The sequence below is a fragment of the Sycon ciliatum genome, chromosome 8 (assembly GCF_964019385.1).
Source record: "Sycon ciliatum chromosome 8, ocSycCili1.1, whole genome shotgun sequence".
Taxonomy (NCBI): domain Eukaryota; kingdom Metazoa; phylum Porifera; class Calcarea; order Leucosolenida; family Sycettidae; genus Sycon; species Sycon ciliatum.
This window is the reverse complement of record NC_088650.1, coordinates 29,216,631-29,230,203: the sequence shown is the minus strand read 5'-3', so window position 1 is coordinate 29,230,203 and position 13,573 is coordinate 29,216,631. Positions and strand designations below refer to the sequence as shown.

The following is a 13,573-nucleotide window of genomic DNA, read 5'->3' as shown; positions in this document are numbered from 1 at the left end:
CGCTTCATGCTTTTTTTAGTTCCGTGTGATTAAACACAACATTGCAAACGTGGGTCAGGAACTTTACGTGTATCATCCACGTTCTCGTATCCGTTACGTGGGACTAAACCTCCCTACTACATGTACATGTATCTTGTTACATTCCTAGATCCTGGATATTTGATTCATGTTTATTTCTCGTTGGCTGAGCAGTCCGTGCGCCAGTGGACCGTATGCGTGTTAAAACAAAATGGCGTCACGATTTATTGAAAGTGGTATAGTTGGTGGTACGAGTGTTCAAACCCATTTGAACTTCATACTGTTCGTCTTCTTTTTGACATGCTCTCTTTCCATCGTCCTTAGCTTTTGTTTGTTGAGAGCTGTTTTGGCTTTCTCCTATACCTCTGGGGGATGCCAAATGATGGTTTTGAGAGGCTGGTGATGGCTGTGAGCGAGAGTTTGCCGATCGGCGTCGTCCTCGCTATAGCGATGAAAATACTAGTTACTGCACACCTGGCAGATATCACAACACGTCGGAGCGTCCAGGAGCAAAGGAATCTTGGGTTTTCACTGGAATCTAGTTCCTCCAGCATCGTGTAGCCCACCGTCGGTGAATGGCGGTCCAGAAAGGTCGAACCTGGTCTTCTGTAGCATCTCGCAGTCCTGCGAGGCACACTGAATACGCCTGTCATGTATTCTACAAATAAAAATCACGAACTAGTGGACTTTATAGTGATGAGTCTATCCTGTATGCTGCAAAAGACGCAGGAAATGTGACTGGTGTCCGTACACTGGACGCCAATATCATCCCAGTCTTCTCCTGCAGGATCTGTTTGACATTGACATACCGGTATGCAGTGGGTCGACATTGGCCTGGTTTGGCAGCTATCTGCCTGGGTGGATGTAGCAGGTTTGCATTGGCGCGTCGTCCAGTCCGACATTTTCTTGTAACTGTGGAGTACCGGCAGGGTTTGAGAGGTTGCTCGTGCTGTGAACACATCTCTACTGCCTGCCTCGTCCTGGAAGTGCCGTCTCGCCGCTTCCTTGCTCTACAGTCGCGCCGTTATTTCGCTTTGTTTCGTGGTGCAGCTCAAAACCTGCCCAAACAACTGTCAGCTCGCAACATGGTATGCACCACTGATGCTGGTTAACTAAAACCGGGATAGTCGAGTAAGCGAGTTCACTCCCTGGGCCATGGCAAGATCTGTTCAGCGCGGGCTATTCCAACCTCCAAGTGCATAGTCACCGATCGATCCATGCGATGGTGGTTGACCTACAAAGAGCCAAGGTCTACGAGTACTACTATTGGATGCTGTCTACATGCAGTCAACAAAATCAAAGTACCTCAGTATGCCCCAGAATAGGGCATGTGCATCTATAGCATGACACAACAGGGGTTCTGGCGGCACCTGTCAAACAAGCAGTAGCGACTAGTGGCAGCTACCTATTGGAGGCTAGCCGCTACAGTCTGTCACTGGAGATAATTATTATGTTCACTGTTTAGACTGAGCACAATTAATGATGCCCAATCAATCTGCCCAATGCGTTTTCTGTTCCACCTAATTATAACGTCCCATCGCATCAACCCTACTACACGCACATGTCGTCACTCTAGCATGACTTGTGTTATTATTGTTTATTTTGATTCGCACGATAAATAGAGCACAAACGTTAACTTGACCGAAGGATAAAGGCGACTGCAGATAGAGGAACACATCGAGGTACAGGTACCGGCATCAATACAGTATCAGAGAGAAACAAACAAAAATGAGAGGTACGCAGAAAAAACTCTCGTAAGCCCAAGGGGAAGTGGTTGATGAGGGATGAATGCACTCTCCACGCTCATCTACACTGTTCGTGGAAATGCACACATACATACAATAATATACAACATAGCAATAGCATGCACAGAACCGAACAATTTCATGTTCACACATGCAAGCACAGACCTGAACATTAGTACCAAAAGCCGATACAGACAATATCCCCATACACACAGACGCACACACACACACACACACACACACACACACACAATGTCCCATGTATGCGCCCGTGGCGAGAAAAGCACGCAAATCTAAAAATGCACTGGATGTGAACCCACAGATTTTCTCTTATAGCAACGATAGCGGATCTGATTCTGAATGAAACACACACACACACACACACAATACAATCATTGAATGCCCATCCGCAGATGATGGCAGGTCCTGAAAGAACAGGCAGTGTTCCAGTAATGGGGAACAGAACTTTGAGTGGCGAGTGAGGTATACACACACACACGTGCGTGCGTGGGCAAACACTAAAGTATTCAGCAATAGAATCGACATTGTAGTATTCATTGGTTGGGGAATGGAAAGGAAAATAAAACATTGCTGTAGGTTATTGTTGTAAGGACACTGGGAGCATAACAGAAAGGTAAGCAACTTGCTTTGAAGCAAAGAAAGTTATTATTCCACGGATCTCAGAAGGAAGGAACGTTCCAGAATGCTGCACTGGCAACAGGCGGCCTGCATGTGCGCGGCCCCTGCAGTCGGTCCAGCTGCCGGCCTTGCAGTGCTGAAAAGAATGTGCAGTACAGCATGTCACATAGTATCGCAGCCTGGACAAATAGGCGCTGGGAAGTCCTAGTTATGTGCTCACCTACACCACGATGCACCAATCTTCTGAGGTACTTTGGCAACAACTTTGTCCACTTGAGACTCCCATGGGCTGAGCCAGTTGTTGAGGGCTGCACCAAGGTGGACGGCAATGACCGCTGATGGCAAGGCAATCCATGACACACAGTCACTAGGGCATCGTCAACATGGCGCTGAGGCTGGATCGATAAAATCAACCTTTAGGCTGTTGCGGGGTTGACAACGAGGCCGCTGTCTCGAAGCTAGTCAGTCAGCCTGGTCACCGCCATTGACGAACCAGTCGCCACCGCCAGCAGTGGCGGTAGGTTGTGACAAGTGTGGTGCAATATTTTCAGCAAATTCAGTACTTAGGATAAGATGAGTGACAAAGGGAACGTTGTGTTTGATAATATTGAAGTGAACAGGGATGATCACAAACCCTGCGCGTACTCCACCGTGAGTTACAAGAAAATTCCGGGCTGGACGACGAGCAAACGCCAACCTGCTACATCCAACCAGGCAGATACTATTACGATAGCTGCCAAACCAGGTCAATGCCGACCTACTGCATAATGTCAATGTCAAACAGATCCTGCAGGAGAAGACTGGGGTGTTGGCGTCCAGTCACTGAGTGTACAGACACCAGTCACATTTCCTGTGTCTTTTGCAGCATACAGGCTGAGACCCATCACTGTAGAGTCCACTACTGCATGAGTTTTATTTGTACAATCCATGGCAGGCGTACACGGTGTGCCTCTCAGGACTGCGAGATGCTACAGAAGACCAGGTTCGACCTTTCTGGACCGCCATTCACCGACGGTGGGCTACACGATGCTGGAGGAACTAGATTCCAGTGAAAACCCAAGATTCCTTTGCTCCTGGACGCTCCGACGTGTTGTGATATCTGCCAGGTGCGCAGTAACTAGTATTTTCATCGCTACAGCGAGGACGACGCCGATCGGCAAACTCTCGCTCACAGCCATCACCAGCCTCTCAAAACCATCACTTGGCATCCCCCAGAGGTACAGGAGAAAGCCAAAACAGCTCACAACAAACAAAAGCTAAGGACGATGGAAAGAGAGCATGTCAAAAAGAAGACGAACAGTATGAAGTTCAAATGGTTTTGAACACTCGTACCACCAACTATCATACTATACCACTTTCAATAAATCGTGACGCCATTTTGCTTTAACATGAATATCGCGGGTTCAGAAAAAGTCGTCTAAAAGTTGCACTTTTATTTTCCAGATTTGCCAGATTTTGCAGTTTTCTCAAGATATCGCGAGACGAATACTCAATGGCGTCTCCTTCGTCGTCCTTTGGTTTACGTCCCCCGTGAGTTCTTTGTCTCAGATCGTTGTCGAAATCCAACCTAATAGTTGTTCTCTGCCCTAAGTTTTGTCCGTGGCGATAACAAATGACGGGAAGTTGAGTTCTCGCTCGTCGCTTGCGTTTTCGTTATGTCGCTGATATTTTGGCTGAACATGCTATAATTTCGTGCCGTTGGTTTGTACAAGGGTTTCGCTATTTCCTGCTTATTTATTTAGAAAGAGATATTAGCCAACAGTGCATCCTCCAATTTTGGCTTGTGCAAAATATCCGACAGCGGTGATACCAACCGTTTTGTCAACACTGTATTTTTGACACATTTTGACACACACATGTCTTCAATTGGTGAACTTAGGAACGACCGACAGAATCGTTCAAGGGGTCCTAGTATTCTGCGATGTACCAGCCAGACCATTGTATCCGTAGGCCACGAATTTATAAACAACACGAACCTCAACAGGTTGCTGGAGCTCCAAACACAAACCCTCGCAGATCAATGCATGTGCCTATACTTGTATGTACAACAGCAACAATATCAAGCCAAATACAGTACTGAGGTGGGAAAGAAATATAAATAATTCATGCAGAGAGGATGACACTACAAACACAGCACCTGAGCCAATGCAGAATTGAAGTGAAAAAATGGCATCTGCGGATGGCCTGGATACGGTGCTACTATTTAGAGAACAACCGCCACAAGCTATGACACATAAAGTCTCGTACCTTCATTCACGGCGGACGCATGGAGCAAAGAATACGTTTACCATACACCCGTACATACATCACGTTTTCATGCGCTTTTTTCAACAGACCCACACACGTCTGCATGTACATGTAAACGCACAGACATGTACACGTATGTACGTGCACGAACATACACACCCATAAACATGCACACACATACACACACACACACACACACGCGCACATTCGCTAAAGTATGGGAGCATATGTGCACAAAGCATCACGTGATTGCATTCACAAGTTTTATACAAGACAGCCAGGTAATGAATGCATACTTGTAGTTGTGTGGTAGCTGCTACAACAAATGGAGCATTGGCTAAATATTGCAATAAGGAGAGTGTTATGATAGTCATGCAAAGGTTCTGCTGTTATCAACGAAGCGCACGCCTCTCGTGCTAAGTTCAAGATCCATTGTACTCTTCTTTGCAACATACTTCGTGCAGCTTGCATCCAATCGTAGGCATCACGAGTCAAGGCAGCAGCCACATGGACCAGTAAGATTCACTGATATTGAGGATTTGGACCAGGGTGCTGTTCCGATCAAACTTGCAATAACACCTTTTTGAGCTGGGTCTTCCCCACTGGCACAGCCACCTTGTGTGGCCCTACCATTAGTGGTCTCTGCCCGTTGTCTTCATTTCATTGGTAGGGTTGTGTTTGACGAAAAGCCCACTTGACTGCCTTCCAGCATATAGCTTTCAAATGTAAGTGTGATGTATTGATATCACACATAATCACAGACATGCTGACGTTTGGTACATGCCTCAAGGCTAGTCAATAGAATTGATAGTCATACATCACTTCAAGCTAGGACCACTCCAGTGGGAGAAATGAGGTGATCCACTGTTGTCCGCTGGAAGCGTTTGACCCTGTTGACCATGGTGATATCTACATAGGCATCAATACACAGCCGGAAAGTGAAGTGTGCACACACAGACGCACACACACACAAACACACACACACACGCACACAGACACACACACGCACGCACACACATACCAAGCAGCATAGCACCACAATTATTATTTCCACCATGTAAAGCAGCAAGTATCGCCCCCCAAGCATGTGTATGCACAGCGTACATGATTATGCCACAAGGGATTTTTTATATATTTGAATGCAGGTGCACAGACCCTGGGTCATTGGCATTGGTCATGGGTTTCATATTTATTCCGTTTCTCCCCGGAACCGGGATTATCCACACACAAAGATCTCCAGGACACAATGTTTACACTGACTCATGATCTGAAAACAGTCACAACTCTCCAAGAACTAAAACCTGAACATCTCCACAACTAGGCTAAAACCAACTCTGCCTAACAAAAGATAGCAATAGCTAATAACAGTGCACGCACATACATGGTATAGAAAGACCCTATGGCAACACTCGACCATGTAATGTGATACAACAATAGAATGCAGACGTCTAGACACCAGAGTACTGAATAGACCTGACACATGGCCTTCTTGATGGGAATGCATGAATAGAAGCACACATGGATCATAGCTCTAACACATCCGCCTATCCATATCACGCATGAATGATTGAACTCTAACAGCCAGCATGCTGCACCAGTCTAACTGCAACAATATTCATGTCCTAACTATAAATTGATAAGTCAATAATAATTTTGCTCTTCTGTTTCATGCATTGTGTGTAAAATACCAATATACAGGCAAATTGTACTAAAGTACCATACAGCTCTGCATCAATTTTGCCAATGCTGTTTATTGTACATTGTTCACAATCGCTGCAATCGCTGCCATTTCTCATAAATAATATTGTCATGCAGTATAGTTACGAAATACACCGCCAGGATGCCACAATACAAAGATGGCTACATTTTTTCAACCAACATGCAATTAAACTTTTCTAAGCACTCGCAGACTCCATTGCAGCCATTCACACATTATAGGGTACCTCACTTCAAACTCTCCAACTACGGTCTCTTCGCTGCATATGTTCACTTCACTTCCAAAAAAAACAAATAATATTAGATATAAATTGAATGCACCAAATTTTCGGGCATGGCCCATCTTCAGGGTGAAAAATGAAAAAGAAAACCATTCAACTAAACAAAACCAACACACCAACACACTTCACCATTGCTGCTACCCTTCACACATACAAAGATTTCCAGCACTACCGCACCACACAGCATATAATTTTTTTTTTTATACTCGTTTCAGTTTTTGTTGGCTTTAGTTGAATGGTTTTCTTTTTCACCCTGAAGATGGGCCATGCCCGAAAATTTGGTGCATTCAATTTATATCTAATATTATTTGTTTTTTTTGGAAGTGAAGTGAACATATGCAGCGAAGAGACCGTAGTTGGAGAGTTTGAAGTGAGGTACCCTATAACATGCAATTATTGCGAAAAAATAAATATTTCCATAATTTCGTGCCGTTGGTTTGTACACAATTTCAGGGCTAAAATAACCTTACCCTGTCATGGCGATATCTCTGAGGAGTTGAATTCACCTAGTCTCCCTTGTGCAAAAAATTCCCTCATGGTGCTGCCAGCTGCAATGTAATGGTAACCCAGAATAGGGTGAAAATCGAAAACGATAAATTCCTCGCCTCCCGTCCATCCAACTGCGCTGGTTGCATCAAGTACGATGTTTAGAAGACGAGTGGCATCCGACTAACGACTGGCAACATATTTCTTGAAGAAGGAAGCCCTCATTTCACCGACTGGCCTCGAGGTAGGCAACAAATCGACCGACAATTTACTGACCGGCGTCGTCATCTTTCCCTGCATAACGTCTGCATGTATGGTTCCCGCGCAGAAAATAAAAATCGGGCCAAAACAGGGTCTGGCGCACGGACTGTGAGCGAAGCGAAAGAAACGAGAAATCTAGTTCTCTGTTAATATTTTTTGCACGTGCGTGCGGAACGGGTACGAGGGCAGTGTGCTGTGGTTGAAAGTGCTGTTGCTGTGATTCTGCAGATCATTGTTTTTCTTCTTGCCAAGTGTGTAGCTGCCCAAAAAAATTCTCCGTCGTGTAGATCGGCCTGGTGCTGTTCTTTCCTGTTGCCAACATGAGTGGTCGGAAGGTAAAAGCTGTGAACTCTGGTCGTGGTAGAGGTAGAGGCAAGAGAGGAGGCGCTCGTGCCTCAGCCGTATTTGAGTTTCCCGACTCCGATAGGGTCGGAACCACGTCGTCGTCAGAGTACGAAACGGCAGTGGAACACCAGCCCTCGGCACCCCCAACTGCAGCTCCACAACAGGCTAGTGCTGCTGCGTCCAAGGCAGCCACGGAGTTCGAGAGCGAGCAAGAGCTCTTGGGCATGAAGATCCGAATGCTGGAAAGAGGCATGGAAAGGTTGGCAGAACGAGGCAGGTCGCTGAAAAGAAGACGAGGGGGAAATTCCCCTGATGAAAGATCATCGTCGTCCTCGTCCTCGTCCTCCTCAGAGTCGAGCTCAAGATCCCGCTCGCCGAGGCAAAAAAGAAAGTCCGGAGCACCCACGGAGCTGAACTGGACGACGACCAGCTATGCAAAGCAGTTTGCATTGAACGAGGAATTGTTGGACGTCATTGCCTCAATGAAGTCGAAGTCAAAGAGAAAGAGGGAGAAGAGCAGCGAAAAAAGGTGAGCGTGTACTAAGAGAGAGGCAGGAGTGGCTTGTTGTTGCTGAAAACCATGGCCACCAGGTGGCGACTGCATTCCAAGGAGGCAACCTGCTCATGGACCTGGTGACAGGCTCCAAAAAGCAGAAGCGGCTCCAGGCCGCAATCCAAGCAGAAGGGGTGAAAAAGAAAGTGGCAGGAGGTGTGCGTAGCCTAGGTTCGGTCGATGCTAATGTTCAGGCAGGGCAGGGGATGGGGATCCCACCTCGTCCACATCCAGGTCCCATTCAGCATAGGCCAGGTAACTTTCGGCCCCCTCTGGTGTGCCACAGATGTGGGCAGCCAGGGCATTTCGTCAGAGTATGCACGCAGCAGCCGACGGCCGCTGGCCAGCAAAATCGGCGGCCAATGTAAGAAGGATACGAACACGTCGAGGAGTGCAGCAATATTTGACATAGCTATGTTGTATAATTTATACTCTGATTGATATAATAATTCAGTGTGGCTAGTTCTAGACCGATGTCATATTGTGCGACCGATTTCATAAATTGTGAATACAATACAATACAACCATCCAAAGTTTATATAAGAACATTTACTCCGGAAGTTCTGCGTGTCTTTGTGTGCTGTATGTTATATCTTCAGGTAGCACCGGGTGCTACGCTAGGCTGCTGGGATCCTGGATCCGAAGTGCCGGGCACCAGGTGCCATGTTGTTGATGCTGCTGTGGCTGCTGGTGAGGGATAGTGATCTGCCTGTTGAGACGCGAACTGCCGCCGAGGGGTATACGGGGACAGCGCACATCGTGACTAGCCAAAGTATTCGGCGACCTCAACCGAGTCTCCTGCTCCTATCATGGATAGGGTACTAAACCCGGCTATGCTTTGTGCGTCTTGTGCAGTAGGTCTGCATTCACCGCATGTTCAAATGGCTGCTGTGTGTGATAGAGCTGGGTGTGCATGCTGATGCTCGTGCAAACAAAATTGGAGCAGAGAAATGTTTATTTCTCGTTGGCTGAGCAAAGCGAAAGAAACGAGAAATCTAGTTCTCTGTTCATATTTTTTGCACGTGCGTGCGGAATGGGTACGAGGGCAGTGTGCTGTGGTTGAAAGTGCTGTTGCTGTGATTCTGCAGATCATTGTTTTTCTTCTTGCCAAGTGTGCAGCTGCCCACCCAACCACCTCGGTCAACTGTCTTCTAAGTGTGCGCTGCCGTTATCCGCTGTAGTGTGTGCTGCAGACTGTAGTCGTGTGACTCATGATGCTCTGGTCTATATGCCTGTAACTCTTCGCTCGGCGAGTTTTTTGTACTTCAAAAACGAAGTAGTAAAGCATGGTTCCTGAAGCCTAGCAAATGCTGAAGCTGCCGTTGCCTTAGTTTCTGCCTTAATCTTATGTATTGCTGACAATAAGTCCGGCCTACAAGCGCTGGCTTTCATCCAAGGCGCATAGCGCCATTATCTAGCTATGGCAAGAAGTATTGTGTAGTAGGTCTGCATTCACCGCATGTTCAAATGGCTGCTGTGTGTGATAGAGCTGGGTGTGCATGCTGATGCTCGTGCAAACAAAATTGGAGCAGAGAAATAACTCGTTTCCATGTGTTTTCTTCTTCTACTTTATATTAAAAAATTAATAAATGTTCCTTCCATCATGACCGAATATCAACTATGCCTCCTAAATATTTAGAGTAATATCCACTAGATCAACTGCATACACTGGTATCAATATTTGCATTAGGAATTGTCGATAAGATTATAGCCTGCAGGGGAAGTTAATCCTAAATCAATTTTCACCAGTTGTAGTCCACCGCTTTAGGAGCTGCATCTGCGCCTTGATCCTTGAAGGGCGGTGGCGTTCCTACGGATACGGAAAACCCGGCTTCCAGTCGAGTCTCGCGCGAACCGTGAATTTTTATACTTTTTTAGTCCAGCCATGGTTACCAAAATCCGTCATGACTTCGTATCGTGCATAATGTACTCAGTATTGTCATGATTGTACACCATGGTAGATCTACACAGAGTTTGGGGGACTACCCGTCGATATCTCGTCTGCCCCGAGATACCAGATAAAGGCTGGTTCACTCGCATGGTCTGCTACATGCATGCATTGTATAAGTGTGAGAAAGAACAGTTTGAAGAAGACGAGTTCCAGCATACAACAATGTATTGCAATGATTTCTACCCTGCTTTTCACTGAAAACATTGCCTGTGTGGCCTCTGAACCCTTTACAATGCAGACCACCACGTCCACCACGTCCACCACGTCCAGCGCTGATCAGGTACATTGTACACAATTGTGCAGCCTACATGCTAGAATACTTGAGCGTGAAGGCCTCTTTTACGGGCAAAGCAAAGCACAATCATCGTACAGTGAGTAGTTAAACCCAACACGAATGAAAAATGTGAAATGGAATAAAAACAATATTTGTAAAGCAATAAATAAATTAAAATTAAAATTCAATATCGAACACGAATAAAATAAAATAAAAATATGTAAAAAATAAACAATATCGAACACGGAATTAATTCCGGAACTATCTACTCAACCAATTCATAATGCAATACCCGCACACTGTGTCAGTGATGGAACTCCGCTACCCGATCAACATGCAGAGACCACTCAATCACATGCTAGAATACTAATACAACGTACTAGTAGTTATCATGGTTATGCTCCTACCTCCGAAAGGACGCCAAATTATGCTTCAACTTTTCAACCACCATGCCAATAATTATGCCGGCATAATCCGCCGAGCCTACTACTATTTAGCCCAGTGTAGACTCAATGGCACCACTGATCGGGATGATCGCATTAATTTTGCACTTGAGAATAATTTGACAAGACAGCGCAGTGGAAAGACTGCTTTCCCAGGTCGTAAGGACATCGAATGACAAAGCAATGTTTTTTATTGCAATACATGGAAAAACAAGAAGAAGCAGAGAAAAGGCAGAATGTAGAATGCAGCAAACGTTGAGGACTCCGACAATGAGGAGCGAGACGGAATCAGCACCTAGTGAGCTTATGACGGCACTCAATATCAAACGTTCCGAAGTGCAAATCGTTTATCAAGAAAGAGGAAAATTGCAATAGTACAGACAACGTACTGGCAATGGTGCCATAGTGAGAATAAAAAATTCAAAAGCGGATACATCGGATTATGGCTGTAACACCACAAATCCAGAATTACATCGGGACATCGGGCGTACTGCAAAACTCCTACTCAACAGTACACAGCCTGGGTACAGGCGCTAGGCTGGCGCTACACGACTTAGTACAAGGCCACAGGCACAGGGCTACAGAGAATGCAGGGCGTGAATGATGCGGGCTAGACTGAGCATGCATGCGGCGCTCTGCAACAAAGACAAAAGTAAGTGAAAACTACACGGTGGGATAAACTATGCACACATGGTGCAAAGGTCGCGTGTTACTCGCACAGTGCCGCGAGTCTCAAAAAACTAAAAATAATAGTAGACTACTAGGGAAATTAGCAAGATGTAAGAGGGAATTTCAGTATGTCTTCTCGCTTGCTCTCTATTCTGCTGCAGGGAACATGCACTGATGGAGCAAGGTAAACATGGTAAATAAGAAGTACTAGTAATACAGTAATCTTCGCTCCAGTGTGGTCACGATTGGTGGTTTACTTCTGGTGTCCGACGTTTTTTGCAAACTTCTTCTGCTGAGATGTTTTTGTCGAATCCGTGAAGACTTCGTAGCCGGCAGCCTTGTAGCTTGATGGCTTCGGTGGACCGCTGCCTGCACCATCACTGGCATTAGTTGTATCGGGCACAATGACCAGCATTGGCTTGCCTGATTGGGACACCGTCAGAGAGAGAGAGAGAGAGAGAGAGAGAGAGAGAGGGAGAGAGAAGGAGATTGAGATAAAGAGATGGGTGAGAGGCACAGAGAGAACTAATTCTGTAGGACATCACAACTACATGTAAGTGACTGTGTATTCGAGTACTCTGTGTGTGTATGTTTGTGTGTGTGTGTGTGTGTGTGTGTGTGTGTGTGTGTGTGTGTGTGTGTGTGTGTTGGGCGTGCTGCCTGCTGCCTTGCTGACTATTGTGTCTCATGCGCCAGTGTGAAGCAGTGCTTGGGGTTTGCTGAACTCTCGTTGTCCATCGTTGTGTGTTCTATGAAACCCAATCTACATGAGAGGAGGGGGGGGGGGGGGATTTTTTATCATTATTATCTTTATTTGAGGGATGACGCAGAGTATCACCGTTAGTACCATCCTATCTCACCAACAACCAATGAACAACCAATGCAGTTTGTTTTGTTTGTGGTTCTTACTGACACCAACCTAAGCAACCTCAATCCCTTGACAGCACGTGCAAAATTTCTGCATACAACTAGAGAAAAGAAAGCACTTTTCCAGTGACCATAACCGCTTGGCATGCATGATATTTCAGTGAAAATCTGGCTAGCTATGGAACAATTTAATCTCATAATGAAATCTGGACATGAAGGCTTTCAAGAACTCAAAGCAGTAGTATTCTAGAGACTACATATGCATTCACGGAAGCAGCTTAGGACCTCTAAATTGTTGAGGCCTATAACTGGTCAGTGGGGCTCGTCCAAACATGATTACTACTGAGTAGTGTTCATGTCTTGGTGCTTTATCATCTAGTGATTCTCTCTCATCTTTTCAAACCAGCGTTCCGATTTCATGCAAAGAGATTCTTGAATCAAGCCTCTGAAATAAGCAGACGTTTTCTGGAAATCCACAGGCTTCATATCCCAGGACAACCTTGACAAATCTGGGCGGGGCGGGGCAGGGGTTGTCGACATGGGACCCCCAGAGCTGTGTAAGTCACTCGAAAGTCACCTTTTTCTATTGACTGTAGTTAGGTTTTGCAGGGATGGAGGGTGGATGTTGGGGGGGGGGGGGGGGGGAGAGCGGGAGGGTCAAAGGAACTGTCTGAGGCCACAGTTGAGTCTGAGGGACTGCATTACACTGCCATCACTCATGGCTACTAATGATCGGTAGAACTGTAATGAGTGTGAATCCATGTCAACAAGAAGCAATCGCATTGGCGTAACTAGTACATGCATGACACACTAGAGCTAGTGTGCGTTGTATAGATGACGGGCAAAGCCGGTGGCAATGTAGGTACACCTTTCTATGTACTCACATGCAGACTCCACTGCAGCCATTTGCCCATTAGCGTACCTCAACTCCAACACTAAAACATGGTCTCGCTGCAGCATACGTTACTTGAAACTTTCATCAACATTTCAAGTTAACTTACGTATTCAGCAGAGAGACCATGTTTGAGTCGAGGGGGTAATGGGCAATGTATGTAGTGGGAGCTAATTCCATTGCACG

General features: G+C 46.0%; 1 protein-coding gene and 1 long non-coding RNA gene across 2 annotated transcripts in view; one reads left to right on the top strand and one right to left on the bottom strand.

Annotated features, from left to right (window-relative positions):
• The first annotated feature begins 7,577 nt into the window (after nt 1-7,577).
• LOC135823441 (uncharacterized protein DDB_G0280579-like) lies at nt 7,578-9,575 on the top strand. The gene is made up of 2 exons (XM_065336292.1): nt 7,578-8,267; nt 8,891-9,575. The coding sequence occupies exons 1-2, from the start codon at nt 7,714-7,716 to the stop codon at nt 8,892-8,894; spliced, it is 558 nt and encodes a 185-aa protein (XP_065192364.1). The 5' UTR covers nt 7,578-7,713; the 3' UTR covers nt 8,895-9,575.
• Nucleotides 9,576-11,132: 1,557 nt separating this feature from the next.
• Nucleotides 11,133-13,573, bottom strand: part of LOC135822618 (uncharacterized) — a 44,706-nt gene continuing 42,265 nt past the window's right edge. The window contains exon 4 of the long non-coding RNA XR_010554511.1: nt 11,133-12,051. This is a non-coding gene — a long non-coding RNA (uncharacterized LOC135822618). The remainder of the gene's footprint in view (nt 12,052-13,573) is intronic.

Bases quoted from the DNA above. Each gene is read 5' to 3' on its own strand.
- LOC135823441 (XM_065336292.1), top strand. From the start codon at position 7,714: ATGAGTGGTCGGAAGGTAAAAGCTGTGAACTCTGGTCGTGGTAGAGGT.